This window comes from Onychomys torridus, chromosome 22, assembly GCF_903995425.1.
Source record: "Onychomys torridus chromosome 22, mOncTor1.1, whole genome shotgun sequence".
NCBI lineage: Eukaryota > Metazoa > Chordata > Mammalia > Rodentia > Cricetidae > Onychomys > Onychomys torridus.
This window is the reverse complement of record NC_050464.1, coordinates 25476278-25503557: the sequence shown is the minus strand read 5'-3', so window position 1 is coordinate 25503557 and position 27280 is coordinate 25476278. Positions and strand designations below refer to the sequence as shown.

General features: G+C 48.7%; 1 protein-coding gene across 2 annotated transcripts in view; it reads left to right on the top strand.

Annotated features, from left to right (window-relative positions):
- Glt1d1 (glycosyltransferase 1 domain containing 1) overlaps window positions 1-24756 on the top strand; it is a 70123-nt gene extending 45367 nt beyond the window's left edge. For both annotated transcript variants that reach the window (XM_036172465.1, XM_036172466.1), the window contains 4 exons: window positions 7219-7262; window positions 8129-8249; window positions 11759-11857; window positions 24153-24756. In XM_036172465.1, the coding sequence (XP_036028358.1) occupies window positions 7219-7262; window positions 8129-8249; window positions 11759-11857; window positions 24153-24314 (426 nt within the window). In that variant the 3' untranslated portion in view covers window positions 24315-24756. The remainder of the gene's footprint in view (window positions 1-7218; window positions 7263-8128; window positions 8250-11758; window positions 11858-24152) is intronic.
- Window positions 24757-27280: the final 2524 nt, after the last annotated feature.

Below are 27280 nucleotides of genomic sequence, written 5' to 3'. Positions count from 1 at the left end.
CCTCATGATATAATACCCAGTACAGTGTTAGAAGTTCTGCAGTCTTCAGAAAAATCCCAACATTTTAAAAGTTTAGAGTCTTTTCACAGTGGCTTCCTATAAAATTTAAAATAACTCGGCACACTTCTTATTTGAAGAGGGAAGAACCAGGGTACAGTTAGAATCAGACCAAAGCAAATCCGAACTCCAACAGTGTAAATAGTTCAGTGTTCGACATCTGGGACTCCATTATGAACCAGGCCCCAAAGGGCTTGGACAGTCCCAGCTCTCTGATTCTGTCACTACAGTACACACTGTCTGTCCTGCATACTCCAGTCAGCTTCACCCCACACCTGCCACTGTCCCTAGTGGTCACTCCATCGTCTGGCATCTCCAATATTCTGGGGTCTTCCTTGAAACGAAGGCTTCACCCTCACCAGTGATCTCTCCCATTGCCAAGATTCAGCTTCTTTCCATGAACCCCTCGACCCTGGGGTCACCACTGCAACTGAGGCTGCACCTTCCCCTGTATCTTCTGTCTGGGCTCCCTTTAGTTACTCTGGCCCTCCCCCCCCCACCCCTACCCCCAGCCACGGCATCAAGCCTCAGATTCCCTCCATGACCCCTTCAAGCCTGAAGCCTCCATTACATTATAGATACTATACCTCTATCAATGGCCTCCTGACCTCTCTGAAGGGACTCCAGCCCTGCCTGCCATAGGTTGCTGTCATGAGTCCCCTCAAACCAGGAACATGTGGGGGGATTTCCACACCCTAAGTTTGACCGCCAGCTTAAGATGCAGCATTTACCTTCTGAAACACTGCTTCTGTGTGCCAATGCCAAGGAAACACCTTCTGGAAGATTCCTCCTGAATGGCGCTGGTCTCTTATTAATCACAGCTTACTTTTCCATCCCCGCAAATCAGAAACCAGACTTGCAATTTAAAACACCACATGAAGGGATGGTCCTGATAGCCTCTGAGAGACTCTCAGACTCCCCTCAGAGACCCATAAGCCAGGTCTCTATCATCTGCGCCGCCCTTGGCATTATCCTCCAGCCTCCTATCACCACAGCCCACCAAGCCCTGGACACTCAACATCTCCTTCACCCCAGAGCTCCCAAATCCTTCCATAATCGCCCTGCCCCAAACAACACAGGCAGCTCCATCACATCAAGATCTCACTCTCTGACTTCCCATCTTAGTGTGTTTTCTGTTCCTGTGATAAACACCATAACGAAAATCAGACAGGGGGATGGGTTCATTTGACTTACAGCTCACAGTCCATCATGAAGGGGAGCCAGAGCAGGAATTCGGGTGCTACAGGAACCTGAAGGCAGGAACTGAAGCAGAGGCCATGGAGGAGTGCTGCTTACTGGCTTGCTCCTCACAGCTTGCTCAATTTGCTTTCTTGTATGACCCAGGACCACCTGCCCAGGGGTGATAACCACCCACAGGGGGCTGGACCCTGCCTACATCAATCACCAATCAAGAAAATATCCTGCAGACTTGTCCACGGGTCAGTGGCACGCCCTCCCGAAGGCCACACAGTTGCTTCTCTTGAGATGAAATTCCCCAGTGTCGGGCCTGGCTCGGGTGCGGCCCTTCTCAGATGTTCTTCTCTGACCCCTCTATACAAACTCAGCCTTTACCATTTCAAAACTTCCGCACGTCTAACACGGTCACTCTCAAGCGCTCAATTTATCATTGCTCAGAGTCTGGAGCAGGGGGAGGAGACTTAACCATTTTGTACTTGACTCTGAATATTTGCTGCGTGCGGTGTTAGGGGCTCACATGCCGATGAGGTGGGTGGGTTTGCCAAGTGGCCAAGTGTCAGGACACATTAATATTCTTGTTTTCAATGGCCGCCCCTCCCCCTCCCCAAGCCTCCTGAATCTTCCTGTCTCGACATTGAATTTTCCTTTGGTCCATGTCTGCCTTTGCTCTCTGCAGAACACTCGTGTCTCAGTGAGCACTTGTGGTCTAAGTGGGATGCTCGGCAGGCTTACTTAGCTTTTCCAGGTCATGTCCCATGGCTCTTTGCAACATTGCGTCAACTTGGCTAGCTCGTGGCCCAAGAAGCGGAGCCCTGCGGTGACTGGGGAGTCAGTGCGGAGTTCAGCAGCGACTACCTCTGCCCGTTGGCTCCTTGGAGCCCCGTCAGGTAGAAGATTCTGGTGAAGGCGCTGAGTAGGCTCATTCACGTGCCTCAGCCAGCCGCGATCACTAAAAAAGGTTCTCAACCCAAAGCCTGCCAGAGGACACCTTACGAGCTCAGGGGAGAAATCCCTGGAATGATGTGAAGTGTCTGGAAATGAGCATAACAGGGCCGCTCATTGTGACAGCTGCCACTCAAGGCCGAGTGCCTGGAGGAAAAAAAAATAAATAAATAAAGAGCCCCTCCCCCCTTGCCTCTTAGACCTGGCTGTTGTTCCAGGCTCAGGGCTCAGGAGGGTGTCAGGCTGTCTGTCCTTTCAGAGGGACAGGACTGTCATGTGAGGCCACTCATCAGATCCTGTTCAGTGAGGGGAGAAGTGAGGAGGAGTCATGGGCAGGCAGGGTGAGATGGGGGGCTGCTGAACAGCAACAGTCACAACACTACAGGATTCAAAACGGTTTATGTATACACACGTTTGATTTATCTGATGTCCTATGCACGTGAGTGCTTGACCTATACACTATGTATATGCAGCATATGGGTGTCGGGTGCTTGCCGAGGTCTTCTCTTTTTCTGCTGTCTCTGTGTAGTGAGAAAAGCTAGGCCATGTGGCTGTACTGTGAAGGGTGACATGCCCCTCACTGACTTCGGGGACAACTACCTGACTGCTCCTGAGTCAACCATATGCCTCAGTTTCCCCATCTGCAAAGCAGGAATGACTGAAGACAGCAGTACCTGCCTCCCAGTTTGCTATGGGTGAAAACTCATAAAAAAGCAGTTCCTGTCCTCGGGGTAGTGTCCTGTGGCTACAGAAGGCAGAAGGGACAGTTACAGCCAACATTCTCTTTCTGCTCTGACTGCTGCGATGCTGCAGGATGCTCTGAGCTCAGCGTGGGTTTTCTCTAATGCTCCTTTGATCTCTCAGTTCCCACCTTTGAGAGGAGCATGTGTTCTGCTCACAAGGCATCTTGTCTGGTACCTTCCCTGGCTCTTTGATAAGGCGTGCTGGAGGCCGGAACGTTTGCTTTGGGCATGACAGCTTAATGACTTTGCCCAGTAACTTCTTACGGCAAAGATTATTTCCCCTAAGCCCGAGAGTTGAAACAATATATTTTGTTAGGAAATAAACACCCTTGGAAGGAGGAAATGAGAATTTTTCTCTGCCGCTTTCAATGCTTTTTTTTTTTTTACCTTTAAAAATTTCATTAACAACGTCCCCTCTTCCTTTCCTCTTTACCTTGTGTTTTGTTCCACCCGGCTTCACTAAGAGATTTGAAAATGAACTGACGTGGAAAGTAAACCCAGAGAAAGCCAGAGCCAATTGTAGTTTCATCTTACGACTCGCTCCTGGCTCCTTAGCTACGCTCCAGCTTTGCATTTCAGCAAATGACTCAGAACACGACGTGTTTCTTTGACAAATTACCTTTCCCCCAAATAGTTCATCACGAGAGCCAAAGCACGCTAATAGAGACAAAAAGAAGATGGCCTGGCTGAAGTAACTAACCCCACGTACAATAGTAACGTGAAAATTGACGCGTAGAGTGAAAGGCTTTCAGTTTTTGCTTATTTTTATTTGTGTGTGTGCATGGCATGGCACACGCATCTAGAGGTCAAAGGACAACTTTCCGGGATGGGGATGTCCCAGGGATCAAACTTAAGTCTTTGTTCTTGGTGGCAAGAACACCCTGGCCATTGAGCCATCTGGCCAGTCTAGAAAGAGGCTCTCACTGGAGGGTTGTAATAGGGTCTAGTTGCTTAGGCTAATTGGAGGATGAGGGCTCAGGAATGGGAAGTGGGAAGGGAGTCCTCATGCACCGGACTATGTTCTAGTCGCTGTGTGGGATCCAGGCAAGGAGACGGGTGCAGAGGAAAGAGAGGCAGAGCTATCCTAGACTGGGTGACCCTCGGTGGCAGGTAGCAGGATAGTTGGGGAGGAGGTGGTGCTTCGAGCCAGGACAGTCAAGGGGATTAAAAGCATTTCAGAGATATGGCACCAGTTGCATCCCGGGGGATGACGCCTGGAGACTGAGACACAGGTTGGCCAGAAGGGGATTAGTAAAGAAGATGGCATGAATTTCAAGAGCCTTTATAGTGTGTGTGTGTGTGTGTGTGTGTGTGTGTGTGTGTGTGTGTGTGTGTGTGTGTGTTTGCTTCTTTGTTGTCTTGAGACAGAATCTTTCATTGTTCTGGGGCTCACAGATCAGCTAGGCAGACTCTCGGGGAAAGGATCAGGTATCCTCCACTTCCCGCCCCCAAGCTAGGATTATGAGTATGGACACCTAGATTTTTTTTTTTTAAATGATGTAGTTCTTTTTATTTTATATGCATTGATGTTTTGCCAGACTGCGTGTCTGTGGGATCCCCTGGAACTGGAACTACAGACAGGCGTGAGCTGCTATGTGGGTGCTGGAAATTGAAACCTGGTCCTCTGAAAGAGCAGCCAGTGCTCTTAACCACTGAGCCATCTCTCCAACCTCGACACCTGGCTTTTTAAAATGCAGGTTCTGGGGATTGAACTGAGGTCTTCATGGTTGCAAGGCAAACACTTACCAGCTGAGCCATCTCTCCAGCCTCTGTCCCTCAACCTTTCTGGGGGAGTCATCTGGTGAAATCAAGCAGAAAGAACCAAGAAAGCTTGGCTTCTAGTCTGCCCAGATGGGAATGTGGGCCCAATAGCTTTCCTGCTCTGGCACTCTAGTGAAGTTACGGGACCTCAGTCCTCCTGTATGGAAGTGTTCTGTAATAACATTGTTGCTAGAACGAAGTTAATGACTGTAAAAGGCTAAGCACATGTTCTTCTGGCTTAAGTGGCTACAGAGTATTAATTATTAAGAGCTGAAACAGCAGCAATTTGTTGTTCATAACTATAAGGCTTTCTCTGCACAGATCTTCCTTGGAATAATTACAAATTCTTATGCATTCATGTTTGATATAACATAGCCCTTCAGACTCCCAACCATGTATTAGCTCCAGAGATGTCAGTAAGCCTACCACCAGCAGCCCTTTGGGATCCTGGGCAGGCATCTGAGCAGTGGGAAGGATTCAAGGTGCTCCGTACAGCACTTACTCTCAAGAGAAAGTGAAACTGAGTTTCTAGAAGATGGCATTATATCACCTGCCGTTATAAGCTCGCCGTTCTGGCATCTGTTTTCAGCTAGCCAGCGTGCTTGTAATTCATGATGGCTATTGGCAATGTGTAAATGAGAACAGAAGTCTGCTTTCCTTGCAGCCCGGCTGGAGCCAGTGGCAGGAGGGGCTGCTGGCACCCGGCATTCGTGAACTTGGTTCACACCCTTGCTGTGTCTTTGAAGCAATGTCTAGGATTTTCAAAAAAAAGTTTTAAAAAATGTAATTTTATTTATGTGTTGCATGCATATGCCATTGAGCCATCTTTTGACCTAAAATAAGTCTCTCTCTCTCTCTCTCTCTCTCTCTCTCTCTCTCTCTCTCTCTCTCTTTCTCTCTCTCTCTCTCTGAGGCTGGATCTCATTATTTAGCTCTGGATGACTCACTATGTTAGACCAGGCTGGCCTCTAACTCACAAGAGATCCACCTGCCTTTGCCTCCCCAAGTATTGGAATTAAAGGCCAGTGTCACTATTCCCGGCCCCTCATTTTTAAAAATCACCTTTATTTACTTATTTGTTTTGGAGGAGGCCCCATGTAACCACAGTGCATGTGTGTCCTGGAGATCCCACTCGGCCAGGCTTGTTGGCCAGCATCTTGACCCAGGGAGCCATCTTCAGCTTGCTGACTCAAGAATTTTGTGTTGAAGGAAGCTTTTTCAATTGTTTTAAAATTGCATTCACTGTTGGTAATCTCAGTCAGGTGGGAGACACGGAGGGAGCAGTCTGTCTGATGCAGTTTGTCAGATGTCTCAGTGAGGAGTTTGTGGTGAGTTTAAAGAGGCTTGATAAGAGACTCTGCAGCTCCGCCGCAGCAAACTGACCTTGAACTCCGTATGTAGCCAAGGATGACCTTGAACTTCTGATCCTCCTGCCTCCGCCCCTGTGGGCTGTATCACAGGTGTGCATCACCATGCCTGCCCTAGTTCTCTGGATTCGTTTATGTTAGTACATAATTTAGTCCTTTCTCTTTGTGTCTGAATAATACTCAATGTGGATAAACACACTTTGTTATTCATCAGCTGGGGGGAGCGTCCTTGATTTTAAAGCTGTATTTCTGAGAGGGCTCCCCATTAAAGACAAACTTTAATTCCACAAACTACTTTGTTAGTAAGCTTAGAGGCTTACTAAGGCTGCCCACGCACCTTCTTGATTGCTCTTATGACAAATTCCATCTGCATCCTTTAGGAAAGCGAGCCTTTCCCCTGCAGGATTGGACTGGTAAATTGTCCTATGTGTAGGCATGCTCCAGGGTCCTTTGAAGCCCCGAGGCTCTCCTAGAAGGTGGTACACACACAGTCCACATGCTCACTGCTCTTTCCCCTCTTGTCTTCGCTGTTTAACTGCTAGACTTGGGCTGTTCCTCTGTTTTTTCCCCCTGTATTCTTCCTGTCTGAACTACTGGGTGGGCTTTCATCCTGTTATAATTCATGCTCTGGAGACTAAGATTTAGGTCAGGCTCACCCTAGCCCCGGCAGGGTCTTTCAAATATCCCAGGCTGCCGTGGGATTGCCGATGTAGCTAGCAGAAGATGAATGAACTCCTGATCCTTTGGCCTCCTTCCAAGTGCTGAGATTGCAGGTGTTTGTCATCACACTTCTTTATGCAGTGTTGGGGATTGAACCCGCGGCTTTACGAGTGCTAGTTAGCTGCTCCACCGCCTGCCCCCACCGAAAGGGTTAGCATTACAAAGTTACTGTGTGTGCATTTGTGTGTGTGTGTGTGTGTGTGTATGTGTGTGTGTGTTTGTGTGTGTGTGTGTGTGTGTGTGTGTGTGTCATGGTGCATGTGTGGAAGGGAGAGGACAGCTTTAGGGAGTCTGTTATCTCCATGTGAGTTTCTGGGATCAAATTCAGGTCCTCAGGCTTTTGCAGCAAGGACCTTGACCTGCTGAGCCATGTGCCAGCCCCAAGTGTCAAGAGTTTCTAAGTGTTTCTTGTCCCTCTTTTTTTTTTCCAGGTAGATCCGGCATTTACAAGGGAAGTGAAAGACCGGGTGAGGAGGTAAGAGTGGCAGGCGGGTGGCATCTTGCACGTTAGGAGTCCTAAGTGGCAGAGTGGTTCACGAGTCCCACCTTGCCCATTGCAGACTCTTCTCTCAGCAGGTTGCATGTACGGCGCCCTTTAGTGTTGCCTATGATCCCTCAAGGTCATGCTCTAGGCTCCAAGGTATAGGCAAATAAATGGATACACTCAAAGTGTAAGATGCCCGACTTCCCTAGTCATCTGTGGAAAGGCCAGGGCAAACTACTTTGTATGTCTCACTGCATACATATCCCAGGGCGGACTGGAATCAGAAGCCTCTGATATGGTGGGATTCTAGGTATGTGCCTCCTGGTTGGCTTAGTGAAGACCACTTGAAGATGATAATTTTTACTGATGACCCTGGCAAATAAATAAAATGATTTAAAATAACAAAGATATGGAGACTAGAGAGGTGATGGCTCAGTTCGTTAAGAGCACTGACTGCTCTTTTAGAGGACCCAACACCCACATGGTGGCTCACATTCACCTGTAATTCCAGTTTCAGGGGGATCTGATGCCCTCTTCTGGCCTCTGTGAGCACTGCAGTCACATGGTGCACATGCATCCATGCAGGCAAACACTGATACACATAAAAATAAAAAGGTTTGGAAGAAGGAATGTGTTCGGCTGACATCTATAGCCTCTTGGGAGATAATTAATCAGTGTATCTATTTAAATAGCATGTATTTTTTTTTTTTTTTTTTTTTTTTTTTTTTTTTTCCTGCTAGGAACAAGGGACCCAGCTTCACTGGCTGTACAAGTTGAGTCTCAATTGTTCAGATAAATTTGAGCGGGACTCTGAGAAGGGTTGAAACAGCCATGCCAACCCTGCTCTGTTCTTTCAGGGCTGCAGGGGTGCGGCTGATCCGAGAGATGTGCCAGGAAGATCTGCACGCAGTGGTGAAGAGCTGCTTCGCACTGGTCAACAGCTCAGTCTCCGAGGGCATGTCGGCCGCCATCTTGGAGGTAAGTGACGCTCGAATGTTGATGATGGGGTTCTTCTCTCTTCATTTTTTTTTTTTTAAATTTAAAGATTTACTGTTGAATTTTAAGTTGTGTGTATGCACATGTGTCTGTGTGGGATATGTACAAGTGAGTGCAGTTGCGGGTGAAGAACAAAAGAGACAGGGTCCAGATACCCTGGAGCTGGAGTTGCAGGAGTGTGGGAGCCCATTTTCAGGCTCCTCGTGGCTTTACCCAGCAGGTCCGCATAGAGGATGATTGGACCACGGGCCTGAGTGCAGGTGTCTGAGATGGTCTGCCCTTGGCTGTGCTGGGGGAGGAGGTCTTTTGTGCCACCCCTTTGCATTTCGATAAATACCCTAGGGCAGAGGCAGTCGGGGCTTATTGGAATAGGTTCCCGGCCCCCTCGAGGCTATCCTGTATTTTCTGTTCATCTCCACATTCTAAATCCTTCTATTTATTATGTTTTGCTGCCCACACTCAAGAAAACTCTGGGGGAACTGTGGGGTTGGAGGTTGTAAGCCACCCCATGTGGGTGTGAATTTGAATCAACTGTTCCGAAAGCACGTGACTCAGCTTTGTGTCGGCTCTGTGTTTGGCAAAGAAGCCAGCTCTACCAGTGCTCTGTGGTAAGTGTCAGCCTTGGTTGCGCACCCAGCCACTGGGACCGTCTGTCCCCTCAGCAACTAACTTTGAAAAAGTAGAGTAGAGCAGGTGCCCAACTGCTCTGCTATATATAAATACACATTTTTTATATTATTATTATTAATTCCTGTTTCTTAAGAAGAGGTCATGAGCCTGGAGTCCGCTGAGTGGTTTCTATAAGCAGCACAGACAGCTTTTTCTGCGGAGGAATTGCTCTCAGCCTTGGCTTGCCTCACAGAAAAGGCAGCTGTTAGCAATCCTGATGCCCTGGAAATGTGGATGTGGCGTTCCTTTGAGACGTCCAAATAACCTTTGGATGAAGGGCTCTGAATGAAGTTGATTTCAGGGGGAGGGGTTAGCGTGTCTTGCTCGTCAGAATCACTTCAGATGGCCAGGGCAGTTAATCACAGAGCACATGCCCATCATTGGTCAGGGAGGTGACCTTTTGACCTTTCTGAATCAGTTTTCCGGAGCAGGCAAGTACAGATGCCTATTGGCTAAAAACAGCTTCTCACCGAAAACTCCTCAAAAGCAAAATCTCGGCCAGACGCACAGCGGCTGGATGGTTCTCTCTCTCTCTCTCTCTCTCTCTCTCTCTCTCTCTCTCTCTCTCCCTCTCTCTCTCCTTCCTTCCCTCTTCTCATACACACTCTTGACACCAAAATGGCACAAGTGTTTTGAAACGCTCTTACAGGGTCCTTCAAGGTTCTCCAATCACTACTCGCTAAGGTCAATCCCTAGGACCCACAGGAAAAACCAGGCATGGATGCTTCTGAGTGATATCCCAGGGCTCGGGACAGTGGAGAGGGGAGACGGGCAGATCTCTGGGGCTTGCTGGACAGTCAGCCTAATAGAATCTGTAAGCCCCAGGCCAGTGAGAGAGACCCTGTCTCAAACAAAACAAAACAAAAACAAAAACAAAAAAAACCCCACAAAAACCAAAAACAGACAGTTTCTGAGGAAGGCTGTATCAAGTTTTCCTGTCTTCTACACATCCACACAGACCCCTCTACACACAAAGGATGTAAAGGACTTTCTTCATATCTGTTTTCCTGTTTGGAGTACCAACATAGGTACAGTCACACACAGACGGACACCGGACCTTCTGGGTCAGGTTTTGACAACCTGTGTGGAAGGAGGATGCTTGACCTGAGGGAATAGCACTGGCTATAGTGGTGGGAGACCCTTGAAGGACCCTGTAAGAGCGTTTCAAAACACTTGTGCCATTTTAGTGTCAGAGTGTGTGAGAGAAGAAGGGAGGAGGGAGGGAGAGAGAAAATTGTATGTGGGTTCATGGGGCAGGGCCATCACTTATTCTTTGGAAAAGCCAAAGCTACATTACAAAATGTCAGACCTAGCCAGGCAGTGGTGGCGCACGCCTTTAATCCCAGCACTCGAGAGGCAGAGGCAGGGAGACCAGCCTGGGCTACAGAGCGAGATCCAGGAAAGGCGCAAAGCTACATAGAGAAACCCTGTCTCGGAAAAACTTAAAAAAAAAAAAAAAAAAAAGAAAAGAAAAAAAAGAAAATGTCAGGGTGAGAAAGAGCTGCTCAGGGCATTTATTTGGGCTGTGGAAGCTGCAGGAGATGATGAGGAATTTTGCAAGGGGCCATGCAGTCTTCGGCATACAAGAAGCATACCATCAACCACTAGCCAGCCTCACCAGAAACCCCCTCTGCTCAGTCTGTGCATCTCTATGAACATCTTCAGATCAAGTCATTTCCCCCACACTAGCGGTGATCATTCTGAATGATCACCCATGCCACCCAAATCTAAGCAAAGCAAACCCCTCCTCAAGAACATCTAGGTAGGGCCGTGTATAACCTCAGGGATGTGACCCACGACTGACTAGCAAGCTTCATGAGCCACACACGCCGGGGAGCTATGTAGTTCCAAAGCCTGGGTGTTGTTCTGGGGGTAGAGTTCCAGCAGCTGAGTTTCTCATGACTTCTCAGCCATGAAAAATAAAGACTGTTTCTAGGCACCCCAGGCAGCTCTAATAAGGGTGGGAGGTTGGCTGCAGGGATTTTAGAGAGCCATGCAGGGAGGTTCTGTCCACCCCATGAGAAGAAGGGGTTGAGCTGGTCTAGGGAGGCCAGGTGGGCCTGTTTATGGAAGGGAGGCTGGTGTGTCTTGAGTTCTGATATTTTGTGTGTCGATCCTGAGTGCCCAGCTCACCCGCTCCTCTGTCTTTCCCTGCTCACTCCGTGCATTTGCTCTGAAAGCGAGCATGTCTATTTCCAAACACTGTCTAGCGCATGGCTTTGCCAACTGCAGCGCTACCAGGACCAGCTTCTCAGTGTGTTCATATTCTCGGAGCTTGTCTAATGCTTAGAATTTGCCATTAAAAAAAAAAAAGGATTTATTAATTATGTATACTCATGTGTGTCTATGTGGGGATAGGTGCACCTGTGTGGGAGTGGCCATGGTGGCCTGAAGAGGGCGCTGGATCCCCCAGAGCTAGAGTCACAGGTGCTTGTGAGCTGTCCAGCTTGGGTACTGGGAGCCGAACTAGCAAACACACTTAAGCTCTGAGCCACCTCTTCAGTCCCATCCACCTTATTATTTATTTATTTTTTTTTGAGATAGTGTCTTTCACAACCTGGAGCCTGACAATTAGGCTAGACTGGCTGACTAGTAAGCTCCAGGGATCCCCCTCTGTCTTCCCAACCCCATAACCAGTATTGAGATTACAGATCTGCACCACCGTATCTGGTTATGTTTTTGTTGTTAACACGAATCCTAGGGGACTGAACTCGGGTCCTCATGCTCACAGGGCAAACACTTTACCACCTTAGCCATCCTCCAGCCCCCCTTGTCTGACCCTTAAATGACTCCCCTCCCCCAATCTTCTCTCGTCTTCACAGGCCATGGATTTAGAAGTTCCTGTGCTGGCCCGGAACATCCCTGGGAACTCGGCTGTGGTGGAGCATGGAGTCACAGGACTGCTGTTTTCCAATCCTCAGGTAGAGAGAGTCCTTTTCCCCTGTTTGCCTCATTGGTGTGATTTCCACCTGCCTGTATGAAGAACGGCTGTAAATTAGGGTTCCTTGTAACCCCCCCACCCCCCAGCTCCTGGTGGAGGTAGAGCTGCCCAGCCGAGCTCTGTGGTTTCTGTTTTCACCCTGGAGGGACATGCAGCTTTTAGAAATCCAGGGTTACTTCTGACCTGAGGATTTTAGCTCCATTGGTTGAGTTGGCTTGCTCGGCGTGCATTAGCCAGGTATGGTAATGCGCACCTGTCAAAGTGCGTTCAGGAGGATCAGAAGTTCCAGGTCAACCTCTGCTATGTAGCTAGTTCGAGACCAGCCTGAGCCACATGACACCTTCTCTAAAAGAACCCCAACAAAACATAACTAACCTCACATAAACAAACAAAAAAAACAAAGACCAAATGCACAGGTGTTCTCTTAAGTGGCTGTCTGGGGCAGGGTGGAGCAGAAGAAAAGGGCTTCTAGCCTCCTGGTAGGTACCTTGTGACATTGTGTGCATTCTGGGGTCTGGAGGTACAGCTCCCTGCCTTTCTCATGTTCAAGTCCTCTCAGGTCAGCACAAGCCACTAAGAACCGTAGACACAGCCTCCCCCCCCCCCCCAAACACACACACGCACGCACGCACGCGCACACACACTACAGAACTTACTTGCAGATGTGTTTCAACTCAGCGTCTTCACATTGGCTTTACCTAGGATGTTTAGAACAGCAGGTCTTCTAGTTCTACGCGGGGAGTGTTGTGATTCTTCACACTCTGAAATGGTGCGCGAGACACGGATGTCACACATACTTCGCTGTCCTCTCTCATCATCTCCGTCAGACTTTACACCCAGTGTGTGGCGGGATAGATACGTGGCCTGAAAAACAAATAACGCACATTTTAAGGAACTCCAGGCTGGCACTGTATTCATCTCAACCACTGCGGAACTCAGGCTGGTCGGCTGCAGGAAGGGCAAACGTAGTTTCAAATATGCATTCAGATATGTATGAGAATCAGCTTTTCATTTATTAAGAAGAACTGTCCTGTCAGATCACCGGCTTTGGGAGTTAAAATATGTCTATGAAATGCACAGGACATAAATAATGTGTAAGCACAAATGCTCTCTGAATCCAAGCTAAATATAGTTACTCCTTCTTCATGAGCTGTTCTTCCTTCATTGAGAACATAAAGAAACGTGATCTCCCCATAGAGGGCTGAAGAGAAAAGACTGAAGAGTTCAGAGAGATTGGGGAGGTAGGGCCTGTGTAAGGGGGTAGGGTGTGTGGCCAGGAACCTTGGGCAGAGTCTGGGAGCTCAGAGTAGCTCCAAAGGATGGGCAGCAGAAGAAAGGGGCCTTGGTGTGTGGAACATAAACATTGAATTTGGCCAGGCACCGTATAAGCTTGAGGGAGGAAGAGGGCATGAGAAACCCATGGACCACGCAGCATAGCTGGGTGTGGAGATGGAAGAACCACGGCTGTACTGACCTCTAGAAAGAGGATCATTTTAGATGCTGGGATGTGGCTCGGTTGGTAGATTGCCAGCCTAGCATGCATGAAGCTCTGGATTTAGGCGCCAGCATAGTATGAAACCGGACATGTGTCTATAAACCCAGCATTTAGGAGGCTCAGAAGTTCACTCCTGGCGACAACTACATGGAACTGGGTGCTCAGACACTGGTTTTATTTGTAGCTGCCTTTCTGTCTCCAACCTTCTTCTCCACACCCTCTAGAGGACTCAGCCCTTCAGAGTGATTTCTGCTGCTGAGAAATGGAGATCTGATGCCCATTTTCAGAATTTGGATCTCTACATTGCGTTGTTCTCTATCCCCTGAGACAGCACCTGCCCCTAAGCCCTTGTTCCTTGACAGTGAATAGTTAAAGCCAGACCCTGTACCAGCACCCCTTCACCCCCAACCCTGTGACAGCTACTTGCAGGTGCATAGAGAGGAATCTGGAAGGAAAGGGCTGCATTTGTTTGTTTTCTATTGCTTTGGTAAAGGCCATGACCAAAAGCAACTTGGGGAGGAAGTGGTTTTATGTGACTTACACGTCCCGGTCATAGTCCATCACCGAGGGGATTCAGGAACTCAAGCAGGAACAGAAACAGGAACCATAGAGGAGCATTGCTTACTGGCTTGCTCATTCTGCTCTCTCCTCCTCCTCCTCCTCCTCCTCCTCCTCCTCCTCCTATTCTTCCTCCTCCTCCTCCTCCTCCTCCTCCTTTTTTTCTGAGATAGGGTTTCTCTGTATAGCCCTTGCTGTCCTGGAACTCACTCTATAGACCAGGCTGGCCTCCAACTCAGAGAACTCTTAGGCATACCCACAGACCAATGTGATGGAGAGAATTCCTCAACTGAGGTTCCCTCTTCCCAGGTGACTCTAGTGTGGGTCAAGGTGTCAAAAACTAAGCAGCACAGGGCTTTTGCTTAGGGAACCTTATAAGGAGAGCCTACAGGGTCATCTATATCTGTCTGTGTCTACGTCTATATCTATCTATATCTAATATTGCTATCTAGCTATATGTCTATCTAACGTATGTGTGTCTATGTATATGTAAATCTATCTATATGTATATCTGTATATCTATAGCTATATGTATATATAACTATTATCTATCTCTGTCTATCTTTACCTAATATCTGTCTATATCTCTATCTGTATCTGTCTTTTTTTTTTATCTAAAAACTTGATGACTAAATGTATTTCATGGTTGTAAGCACAGAATAATCTCTGTTTTTGTATACTTCACCTCTGGAAAATTTCAATTAAGCGAAGGTTTCCAAACCTGCTCAGCATTGATTTCTCATTACCTCAACAATCTGGTTATTTCTCCATTTAAGAAGAAATGAGTCTAGTGACTTTCCTAGGTGTTTTTTATAGCTTAGTTTTATAGCTTCAAAATTAAGATCATACGACATTTAATAGAAACTGTGAATTCATATTCTGCTAGGGTTGGGCTCTTCAAGGGAAGCTTATGCTTATCCTTTAGAAGGTTTCTATTTGTTCTTTAGCCAACTGTAGAGAAATAAATTTTGGAATATTAATGAGGGCAGTGGCTAATGTTTATAAAGGGCATGTTATATGCCAGCTCTTATCCTTAGTGGTTAACATGGCTTGTTTTCTTCCTCCAAGACAGAGTTTCTCTGTGTAGCCCTGGCTGTCCTGGGATTCACTCTGTAGACCTGGTTGGCCTCGAACTTACAGAGATCCACCTGTTTCTGTCTCCCAACTGCTGGGATTAAAGGCATGCACCACCACTGCCTGACCAGCTTATGTTTGTGTATATAATATATACATATTATTTTTCTTTTTGAGGCAATGTCCATGTAGCCCAGGCTATTCTCAAACTCTGTATATATAGCCATCATGTCTTCGAATGACTGATCCTCCTGCCCACCCCACCCTGGTCTCCCCAGTACAGAGATTATAGAAGGTCACCACTACACTGAGTGTAAGCAGTACCGGGGATCAGATTCAGGGCTTTATGAATGCCAGTCAGGACTCTATCCACTGAGCTACATCCCCATCTCAAGGCCTGTGTCTTTCTTAAGGTCAATGCCGCCTTCTTTAAGCAGGATTGCTTTGACTGTGTTTGGGGAGAGCAAGGTACTCTGGGAATTTGTCCAGGCTGGGAGGTGGTGGTGCTCAGGGGTCTTGTTCCCATTCAAAACCCACTGTGGCTTTCTGATGCTCCTTCATCCAGAAGATGGAGGCAAGACTCTCTGAAAGTAGAAAATGCTGTGCCAAGTTCTTTGAAAACTGATACTTCCTAGATTTGATTATTCAAAAATCTTCAAATTTAAATTTAGATCACTTAATGGTAAAACGGCACTTACCACTGAGCCTGAAGATTTGAGTGTTATCCTTGGGACCTAAATGGTAGGAGAAGAGATCCGACCTGCAACTTGACCTCTGACTTCTACATGCTTTAAAACACACACACACACACACACACACACACACACACACACACACACACGCACAAATAACTGGCGTACAAAAATAAACAGAAGTTAGTTAAATAGCCACTAAGCATCCAGATCCCAGTCCCTGTACATTTGGATGCTCTGAAGCCCCAGCTGGAGTAGGCCAGGGCTCCAGTGTTGGACAGAGGGGCTCTGGGCAGGGAAGAGCCTTGGCTGGGCTTGTCAGAGGGGTTCGGCTCAGCCTCTCTGTGTGGTGCACAGGCACCATGCAGGGTTAGATCTGTGAATCCTAGCAGTCACACCTACCAAAAGAGGGTTGAGAGACTGATCTGTGCTCCAGGGACTCTGGTCCTGCAAAGAGCCCAGCCCAGGTGAAAGATGCGGAAATGGACGAACACACGCACGCACGCACGCACGCACGCACGCACGCATGCATGCACACTCCGCTCCGAACACTTGACTCTGCACACATGCTGATAGTTGCTCCACCTCTCTCTGTCACTGTGACTCTGTCCTCTCTCTCTCCCTTCCTCCATCCTTTTATCTTCTTCTCCCTCTCTCCCTTCCTTCCTTCCTTCCTCCCTCCCTTCCTCCCTTCCTCCTTCCCTTTCTCCCTTCCTCCCCTGTGCTTTCCTTTCGAGGAATTCTGGCACTGTCCCACCTAGCAGTCTCCACAGGGGATTCTCTCTGCCTTTATTTACCCAGGTTCATCAGGAGAAGGGGCCGTTCCTGTCTGAGGCCCACCCCCACCCTTTGCTGGAGACAGAGGGCATAGTCTGGCAGAAGGGAAACCCCTAGTGACCCAAGGAGCCTGGGCTTGATGAGTGCAGCTGGGTGGAAAGAGCCACCAGATGGGGCTCACGCCTCAGGAAAACAGAAGCTGTACTGGGGGGTTAGCTCAGACCCGGACCTCAGCATCACCTGGGCTCAGTGTGGGCCTAGCTCTCAGGAGAGTGGGGGCACCATCAGGAGAACCCTTTAGTCAAGAATTCTCCCAAAATATGAGGTCGAGAGGGTGCATGGTTTCTCCCAGTGAGCTCCACGGTGATCCCCTCCCCATCCCTCCACTATCCTAGCTTCTGCACAGTTACCAGCTTGCCTCTGTATTCTCACCCAAACAAAAATGAGTTGGACATGGATGTGCCACCTGGGGAAGGGGCCAGCTGTGGCTCAGAGGGGTTGAAGGGAAGGGTTCTCTTTCCTTCCGTCCCTTTACTCTTTCGGTCCGCCTATGTTCTATGAGGGCTCGGCCAACCCCACTGCCAGATCCCTCACCAGGCACAGAGGTGGGGGGACCGCTTCGGTACCCAGGTGTGTGGCAGATATACCGGTGTCCCTGAATAGGAGCCAAGCAGTGCTGCTCTGTGGGAGTTCACTGTAAAGAAGGTGCTGGCTGCTGAGTACCCTGGAAGTCAGCAGGTGTCTGGGGGCACCCTTAGAGGATGCTCTTGGGCTGTCACAGGCAGGGTAATGCTAGAGGGGAAGATGGGTCCAGTCACCCACCTGCAGCCTCTGCTTGCATTTGATCTCCCACTTCCCCCACTTCCTATGGGCTTTGTCTCCAAGACAGAGCCGAACCCAGTATCCACTGTGTCCCATCACTGCCAGACAGTAGTACCTGGTCCTACCTGGTCTATTTCAGCAGCCACCTCCATTACAGCATCCTTCCTGGCCCTGGGCAGCCAAAGGAACCTGTTTGAAATCATGAAAATTCAGTTCCGTCCACCACGTCTGAGAACTCTCTGCTTCTTCCCATCACACATAGGGAGTGATGCACGTGCTAGGCCAGGCTGGGGGTGCTGCATATACCCACCATGCCCTCCTCTGCTCAGACCCACTGGTTGTGGCCCACAGGGGCTGGTCTCAGCAGAATACCATTCCCATGCTAGCATCTCTGTTGTTGAGCTCTCTTTGGCCCAAGTAACCGCCGGGCTCTCACCCCAGCACCAGATGTGCGGTTTTAATTTCTTCTTTTAACCATCTGTAAACGAGCCAGCTGCCTCCTCATCAGCCCCAAGCTCCTGGAGGGCAGGGCCATAAGCTGAGGAGGAGGAGAGCTGTGGAGTACTGTCTGCTGGCCGGGACATGGTGGTTACACCCAAGGACTCACAGGGACACGCGTCTCACTTTTCTGTTACTGTGATCAAACGCCATGACCAAGGCAACTTATAGAAGAAAGAAGTTATTATATTTTGACTCATAGTTCTAAAGGGTTAGAATCCATAATGGCGTCGACAGCATGGTACACAGGGCAGGAGCAGGAAGCCGAGAGTGCCCATCCTTGGCTGGAATCATGAAGCAGAGAGCAAATTAGTAGCAATTGTGGAGTCCTTTGTGATCTCAAAGCCTGCCCGCAGTAATCTACTTTCTCCAGCAAGGCTGCATCACCTAAACCTCCCTAAACAGCATCACCAACTGGGGACCAAGTGTTCAAATGTCTACGACGATGTGGAGGACATTTTTCATTCAAGCCAATCAAAACTCCAGCACAGATCGGGCAGGGGTTTCCTAGCGCTACATCCCTAGCTGAGAATCCATTGGCAGTTGTTGGCTGTGGGGGAGGGAGTACGGGGCTACTGGTAGATTGCTCGTAGCCCAGTGGCCGACCGTGAATCATGTGCTTCTTATTTCAGTGAGTTCTTTTTGGTTTTGAGACAGGGTTTCTCCGTGTAGTTTTGGTGCCTGTCCTGGATCTCGCTCTGGAGACCAGGCTGGTTTCGAACTCACAGAGATCCATTTTGCTCGGTCTCCTGAGTTCTGGGATTAAAGGTGTGCGCCACTGCCTGCAAACCCCTTCCCAACCCCCCGCCCCAGATGAAGCTGGAAAGATATGTTAGGGACTTTGAGACAGCTGGGGTGAGAGAGTAGATAGGATTGAGATACTTTGTATACATAGATGAAGTTTTCAAAGAATAAATTAAAAATGTTATTTATTTATTTTTTTAAAGAAAGGATACGGTCTCCACTAGCAATAGAGAATGGCATGGAAAGAAAGTGAGCAGAAAACTGTTACATATCTGAAGACAAACAATGCTTATTTGTACCACTTAAAACAAACAAACAAACAAACAAAGCCCGGGCGGTGGTGGTGCATGCCTGTAATCCCAGCACTCGGGAGGCAGAGGCAGGCGGATCTCTATGAGTTCGAGGCCAGCCTGGTCTACAGAGCTAGTCCAGGACAGGCTCCAAAGCTACAGAGAAACCCTGTCTCAAAAAAACCAAAAAACAAACAAACAAACAAACTCCTTTATGCAGGTGTCTGAGCCAGGCTCCACACACCTGCAACCCTGGGGGCAGCTCTGGCTGACACCTTCATTTTATTTTGTTGGCTCCGTCCTTTGTGTTTCTGAGTGATTCCCTGTGTGTGCCACTACTGGCTGCTCACTGTGGGGTGGGCGGCACATGGTTTTCCCAAGGTCTGTTTGTAAGCATGCATGAGGAACTGGATTTCTGTACATGGTTTTTATTTTAATTGTCTTAGTGTGCGCACCTTCTCTGCCTTTTACTGATCTCTGTTGATGGCTTTCAAGAGTGCATCTTTGGTCCTAGAGAAAGCATCCCCCTCAAAGCCACTTGACCTGGTTAAGTCAGCACTCTGGTGTGCTCTCGGGTGACAGCCGCGTGGAACCTGTGATTGCTCCAGGCTGACTGACTGCAAATCGGCTTCTGCCCCGATTTAGTGTGAGTACTCCACAGACCTCTTTTTGTGGCCTTTGCCCTGTGGTTCTTTGGTCTATTTGCTGTGGTGGCCCCTGGTAGGTTTCAGATAGGCAGTCTGATGTCTTACACATAGCCTGGACTTGCGGGAGGCCATGGAGTATGGACCAGTCAAAGGCATCCTAGCTCCTGACCTTTGCCATGGCTCCTGACTGTCGCCAGCTTCAGGGTTTCTCTGTCCTTGAGTCAAAGGAATGGATTGTGCTTACCCCATGATGTGCCTGCTACGCACGGCACCATAGTCAGTGTGGATAGATAAGGCTTGGCTCAAGTCTTCTCTCTGGACCACATTACATTAGAAACTGGTTATTTCATCTGAGAGGAAGGAGGAAGTAAGCACTGGGCTGCAGGCTGCTGTGTTCATGGCTGATTAAGCAGCTGGGTCCCATGGAGGCAAGCTGGGCCAGCTGGGGCCAGCTGCCAGCCCAGTGAGTCAACTTGTGCTATAGCCGATCGGGAGGCCGGGTGGTCCAGGATGGCGTTCCTCTTGAAGTGGCATTGCATCTCCATCCTTGGTGTCTCATCCTCAGTGTGGCTGCCCCAAGCATCTTTCTGCATCATTTTCCGAGGAGACTTGAGAGAGAAAAGCAAAAACTAAAGCTAGATTTTACTTCTAAAATCTACTGAAGTTTCTTTCTTCAAAGCTTTGCCTGCAAGTCAGAACAACATTACTTTTGACGTCCCGTGTCAATGAAAGCAAGATCCCAGTCCTGTCCACTGGCAGTTACGGGAAGGGGAAATCAGACTTGACTCCAACAGGAGGAGTGAGAGATTTACAATGTAAAGAAGACCCTCGCATGAGGGATGGGGGCATGTGGCAGCTAACTTAGCAGACAGTCCGTGACCAAGAGCAAACGACTGAGCAGGTAGCTCATCCACTTATAGGGGTGATACCCTGGCTCAGGAGATGGTCACTGCAGAACCGGGGTAAGAGTTTCTCTCTCTCCTTCCTTCCTTCCTTCCTTCCTTCCTTCCTTCCTTCCTTCCTTCCTTCCTTCCTTCCTTCCTTCCTTTCCCTTTCTTTGGTCTGGCCATTTCTCTTCTTTCTACCCCTTTCCCTAGTTCCCATTAAGGCAGCCATCAGGTACATACAATTTCTACCTCTGATCTTTCTTGCTTCAAGCCCTCTTCTCAGCCATCATTGCTGAGGAAATAATAAACAAACAAACAGACAAATAAAGGGGTATTTTATCAGGGCCTATCCCCCATCATTCAGGATTTTGCTCTAAGATTTGCAGCATTAGTGAGCAAGGGCCCGGCTTCAGCCCAGTCTTCCATCAGATAAATCACAGATATGGCCAGCATCATAAAGTAATATTCCCGAGTGCTAAGCCCCTCAAATGATTTTAATAAGAATGCTGTTCTGCCACGCAGTGAGAATAAATATGTTATGTTTTTATGGTGAAAAGAACACCAATTTACTAGAAAATGTGTAACATAATACATAAAAATAAAATCCCACCCACATAAATGTTGCTATTTATATTGCCAGCTATAAAAGGCATTCAACATTTAATTAACAATAATTTTGAGAAAATGTGGATGTTCCTTCTTGACAGTAAAGTCTTAGGCACTGTCTCCTGGTTGGAATTTACTTGAGCTGAGGGAGTAAGAGAATAATAGTAATTAAGTGTGTATGAGTGCCTACATGAGAGTCGTAGTGTGTGTGTGTGTGTGTGTGTGTGTGTGTGTGTGTGTGTGTGTGTGTGCGCGCGCGCGCGCGCTATGGGCACAAGTATGCATTCAGGTGGTGGGGTGCATGTTGAGGTCAGAGGGTGACCTTTTCTGCTGCTCCCCAAACACTGCAGCTGGTTGCTTGTTTGTTTTTTACTTATGACGGGGTCTCTCATTGGCTTAGAATTCACAAGTAGGCTAGGCTGGCTGTCCAGTGAGCCCTGGAGATCCACCTGTCGCTGCCTCCCTGGCACTGAGACTACAAGTGTGTGCCGCCACATGGAGGTTCCTTCCCGTGGGGTGCTGGAGATGGAACTCAGGCCCTCATCTTGGCAAGGCAAACAATTTCCTGACTGAATCATTGCTCCAGCCCTCTCAGCATGAATTTCTGTAGCAATTGCTGTCACTACTGTGGTGGACAGTTGAGGCCCATCTGCTCGTTTACTTCGGGAAGGGGAGTTTGTGAACTCCTGAGAATTCCATGCAAGCAGAATAAATAATGTGTGCTCCCTTCTTCTCCCTAAGCAAGCTTTGCTATCAGAATACATTTTAGTTTTCTAATTATGAAAGGCTTCAAAATGAAGGACTGGTCAGCAGGAGCCTCTCAGTGTCTCAATAAATAACACACAGGTGGTCTGAAGGGAAGCTACAGGACCCAAAACCAAAGCCCAGGTCCTTCCCACGCTCTGCATCCGGCCTGCAGGGACAGTGGCCTTCACTCCTTCCCGGGTGATCAGTAGGAGCTCAGAGGTGGTAACTGGCGTGTTGGGAGCCACACTCGGGGAGTGAAGTAGTGCAGAACTTGAAGATTTGACCCTGAACCTGAGAGCTTCCTTCTGCACCAGGCATTGCCTGTGGTAGGAAGAGGCTCTCTGTGCCCAGTGCGTGAGGTGATGGTCTCTGGCTGTGGCCATAAAAAGAGGGAAGAAATCATGACTCCTGGGCCGCTGCAAAGAAAAAAGCGGGATTTTTTAAAAAGTTCTTCATTAGCATATATTAATTATATATAGTTAATGGATTTGGACCTTACTCCCTCTTGCTCCCCTTCATTCCCATTTGATTCTCTTCCCAATGAGTCCCTTTTCTCTCTGTGGGACTCAGCGGTTATTCTCATGAGCACGGGTTCCTTACCAGTGGCTACACCACTAAGGACAATAGCTCTCTTTCTTATATTAACTTTCAGTGGCATGATAAAACACCATGAACCAAAAGCAACCTGGGGAAGAAAGGATTCTTGCAGCTTCTAAATCTTGATCGTAGTCCATCGCTAGGGGAAGCCAGGAACTCAAGCAGGGCAGGAACCTGGAGGCAGGAGCTGAAACGGAGGCCACGGACGGAAGCTGCTTACAGGCTTGCTCCTTGTGCCTTGGCTGTCCTGGAACTCGCTCTGTAGACCAGGCTGGCCTCGAACTCACAGAGATCCGCCTGCCTCTGCCTCCCAAGTGCTGGGATTACAGGCGTGCACCACCACTCATCTCTCAGCCTGCTTTGTTATAGCAACTAGGACCATCTGCTCAGGGGTGGCACCACTCACAGTGAGCTGGACCCTCTCACATTAAGCAGCAATAATTTAGAAAATGCTCCACAGACTTGCCTACAGGCCAGTGGAGGCATTTTCTCATCCCTTCTTCTGATAACCCACAGGTCAAGTTGATAAAAATCTAACCAGGGGGTTGGTGATTTAGCTCAGTGGTAGAGCACTTGCCTAGCAAGCACAAGGCCCTGGGTTCGATCCTCAGCCCCCCCCCCCCAAAAAAAAAGACTTCTCAAAAAAGGGGCTGGAGAGATGGCTCAGAGATTAAGAGCACCAACTGCTCTTCCAGAGGTCCTGAGTTCAATTCCCAGCAACCACATGGTGGCTCACAACCATCTGCAATGAGATCTGGCGCCCTCTTCTGTATACATAATAAATAAATAAATCTTTTTAAAAAAAATCTAACCAGGACACTGTCCATCCCCTGTCAACCCTGGTCTGGCTACAGATTCTCAGGAAGGAGTGAGGCCTCTCAGGAAGGGGTGAGGCCTTGTGAGACCCTCCTCACTCCTTGACAGAATTTCAGTGGACCCAGTCTTGTGCAGGTGGACCACAGGTGCAACATTTCATAGCATTGCATCCCTTCCTTCAGCTCTTACAATCTTAACATCCCATACAGTGTTCCCTGAACCTGGAGGGTGTGATAAACACATCCCATCTGAGGCTGAGTCACACTTATCGTTAGCACTTTTGACCGTGTGTGCATCTCTGTGTAACTACCTCCCACTGCAGAAATAGGCTTGAGAGATAATTCGTGTTGGGCTAGGGAAGACTGGAGAGAGACATGATTGACAGCTCCAGGGTTTTCCCTGGGTGTTCATCGCAGGTGTTTATGGGCACAAATTTGGATAGGGGTGTGTGTGTGTGTGTGTGTGTGTTTGTGCATGCTGCTGCTTGTAGTTACTGGTCACTGCAAAACTGCCAGAACAGTGTGAGCATATGGTCTTGGATATGGCATATGCATGTGTGTGTCTGTGTGTATACACATATTTGTGTCTCTGCACACACACACACACACACACACACACACACACACACACACATACACAAACATTTTCATTTGTGTGTATGGGTGTGGGTGTGATCATGCCACAGCACACACATGGAGACCAAATGACAACTTATGGCAGTCGGTTCTCTCTTTCCACCATGTGGGTCCTGGGGATTGAACTCAGGCTGTTAAGCTTGGTGGCAAGCGCCTTTACCTACTGAGCCATCCCTCCAGCCCAACCTATACAGTGTTTCTTAACCCCAATGCTTGCACCACTCTGATCCCACACTGAAGTATTGTTTCTCTAGGCTGTGAGTCTGACATAGGGGATGGAGTGGTGGTGGATGACCAGGAACTGGTGCAGACATAGGCTTTCAGACGCGTCCTCGGGTTCCCCTCTGCTCATCGCTCCTGTGTGTTTCTCATCCACTTCCTGTCTTTCAGGAGTTCATTCAGTTGGCAAAGAGACTGGTTAGTGATCCTGCACTGGAGAAGGAAATCGTGACCAATGGAAGGGAGTATGTGAGGACACACCATTCCTGGCAGGTGGAAAGAGACACCTACCAGCGGCTCATCCGGAAGCTGGAGGCCAGCTCGGAGGATTAAATGACGGAAGTCTCTGCTTACCACATCTGTCCCAACAACCATCCGGTGCTCAGCTCTGGGAAGATGCCAAAAGATGGGACTTAGTCCTGGACCACTGGAATCCTGGAGTCCCCAGGAACTTATCCACCCCCAACTCTCCTGCGTGGCAGACACAGTCTCCAAAGTGCTTACAGCTCCGTTCTGGATGGGCTTATAGCTCACTCCTGAAAGTCCTTAGGACTCAGTCCCCAAAAGTGTTTGCAGCTCAGTGCCTTCAGGGTGTGCTCTGACTATCCTTACCTGTTCCCGAAGAAGAAACAGAAAGGCCAGGACTGTCAACAATGTGGAACTGGCAGCATTTTTGATAAGATCTTGACCTGCGGCCCATCACAGGGTTCTGGTGGGCATGTGGGGGCTCAGGCAGCGGCTGGCATGCTTATTAAAGCCCTGGAGAGGCTGTGAATGGGTTGTGTCAGAACATGTCACTCCTTACTGATGCACCTGAGGGATGCTTTCCAAAAGAGGCCAGGTTGCCCTGCAGGTATGTCCTGCCCACCTGTATCATGTCGTAGGGAGCCTGGAAGATGATTGGATGGCCCCCATGATGGAGGCTAGGACCTTGAATTCAGTGTGGCCATTCTTCTCTCTTAATGCTAGGGAATTGAGACTCCGGACAATGGTGGCACCCAAGACTGTGACAGGAGGTCACTGGGGGTATGGGGAGGTCAGCCTGGGGGTCAGTAGGATCTTCCCAGCACACCATGTTTCCTGTGCCCTCTTGCTGGATTCCAGCAAGGCTGTGTTACTGTAAGCAGGACATGGAATGGCCACCTGCGCTAAAGCAAGCAGCTTGGAGGAGGGAGAGAAGGAAAACGCAGCCAAGAGCCACACATGCAAAGAAAATGTCAGACTCTGGAGGGAACTGAGGAGGACTCAGCACCCATATTGTCTTTGGTCCAACTTTGAAGGCACAGCCTGGGCCTTTTGCTTTTCTACAAAAAAAATAGAAAGAAAGGAAGAAAGAAAGAAAAAGACAGACAGAAAGAAACACTATCAGCAACATCTCTTTTTAAGAGAAGCAGGCTAGAAGGAAGTAAACTTTGTAAGCCAGTACTTCAGGGATAAGAACAGAGCACCATTCCATAGGGTATCATTCGGCTTCCCATTTCTGTACCTCATATCCAGCACAGTCACTTTCATGAAGGCTCCAGCCGAGGCAGCAGCAATCCCACAGTCCTTGGGCTCCTAGCGTCTGGAGGCCGGCTGAGCGACGTGCCCATTTCCTTAGCACCTGGCTTGTGCTGGGGTCTTACCTCTCTGGGTACAAGGAGAGGGAGGGAGTAATGAAGCCTGAATCCTGAGAGTGGTTCCTCTGAGCTCAGAGTTCAAACCCACCTCAGGAGAGGTATGCAGAGGTCAGGTGTCATTGCTTCCAAAGTGGGATACTCTGGAATGCATGCCTCTCCTTGGCCTGGTGATGACATCACTGCCCGAGCCCCACATTGCCAGCGTCACATCCTCCGAAATGTGCACTCTGGGGAAGGGAGGGTTCTTAATAAAGTGTGCCACGATCAGCCATACAGAAACAGCCGCTGTTTATTCATCCCAGGAGCACCTCTTGTGGTCCCCAAGACAACAAATACGATACTCGAGTGTCTGATCAGAGGGGTTTGACACGGACTTAGATGCAAGTGTGATAGTTTTCCCTTTCCATAACAGGCACTGTAGTAAGCGGTAAAGAGAGGTTTATGCAGGCTCACAGGTTGGAGTTGCTAATCCACCCCTGGTTGGCTCTATTGCTCTGGGCCTGTGGCAAAGAAGCCTCTTGACAGGAATGATTGGCAGAGCAAACCTGCTCCCTTCGCAGCTGGGAAGTCAGAACGAAGAGGTAGTGGTCCTAGAACCCTACTCAAGGCCGATAAGGGCCTCAAGACCACAGAGTAGGCCCTGTCTTTTGGAGATCCCACCTTCTCAGAGGGGCACATTGCAGCTGTCCTTTCAAGGGGGCATGTGAGTGAGGTGGGCTGCTGCAGGCCTGTGTGTGGGAGACACGCTCACCCCACAGGCCCAGGAGGGAGGTTTGCAAATGTTGGAGCACTTAGTGGGCACCTTGTACTATTGGGCTCTTGCGAGCCTTATCACTGCTTCCCAGCACTCATGACAGTTCCATCATGTCAGCTCCTCACAGACTGGGCTGCAGCTAACTTTCCGTACCTGTTCTCTTTCTAGTCACAACATAATCCCTTACAGAAGCAACAGAAGGGGGGGTCAGGTTTCCTTTGGCTCATCTGCCGGGCCATTCAATCTGCCCTGGAGGCTGTGGTGACTCTGTGTGGCAGTGGGGGCTTTGGCCTAGCTTGTTCACATTTTGTCTGATCAGAGAGCTGGGGTAGGAAGCTATGCCAGAACACTATCTTCTTTGAAGGCATGCTTCCAATGGCTCCCTCCATTGGCCAAGACTCCAACCCCAAGGTTCCACAGCCTCTCCAGAAAGTGCCATCAGCTAGGTTGCCCAACATAAGAGCCAGTGTGGATGGTTTCTCACTTAATTGCAATACTCCCCAACCTCCATTTTGTCAACCCCATCACTTCCTGCCTCTTTCCCAACATTTGCAACTCTGCTTTACAGTCCAAACAGCACATTATTTACTTTTTTAGATTTATATTTATTTATATATCGATGAACTTGAATGGGTTCATGTGTGTTGAGAAGCCTGCAGAGGCCAGTAGGGGGCATCGGAGTCCTTGGAGTTGGAGTGTCACACAACTGTGAGCTGCTGGAAATTGAACCCTGGTCCTCTGCACATATATTCTTAACTGTTGAGCCATCTCTCTGCCCCCTGCGGTGGTATTTAAAACATTTTAAACATTCATCAGAGGGACCAACTTAACAGGGATATGGAGGAGGACTCTGGGGACATTGTGTTTGACAACAGGAAAATAAAAAAATAAGGTCTGGGGAGATGGCTCAGAGATGCTAAGTGAAC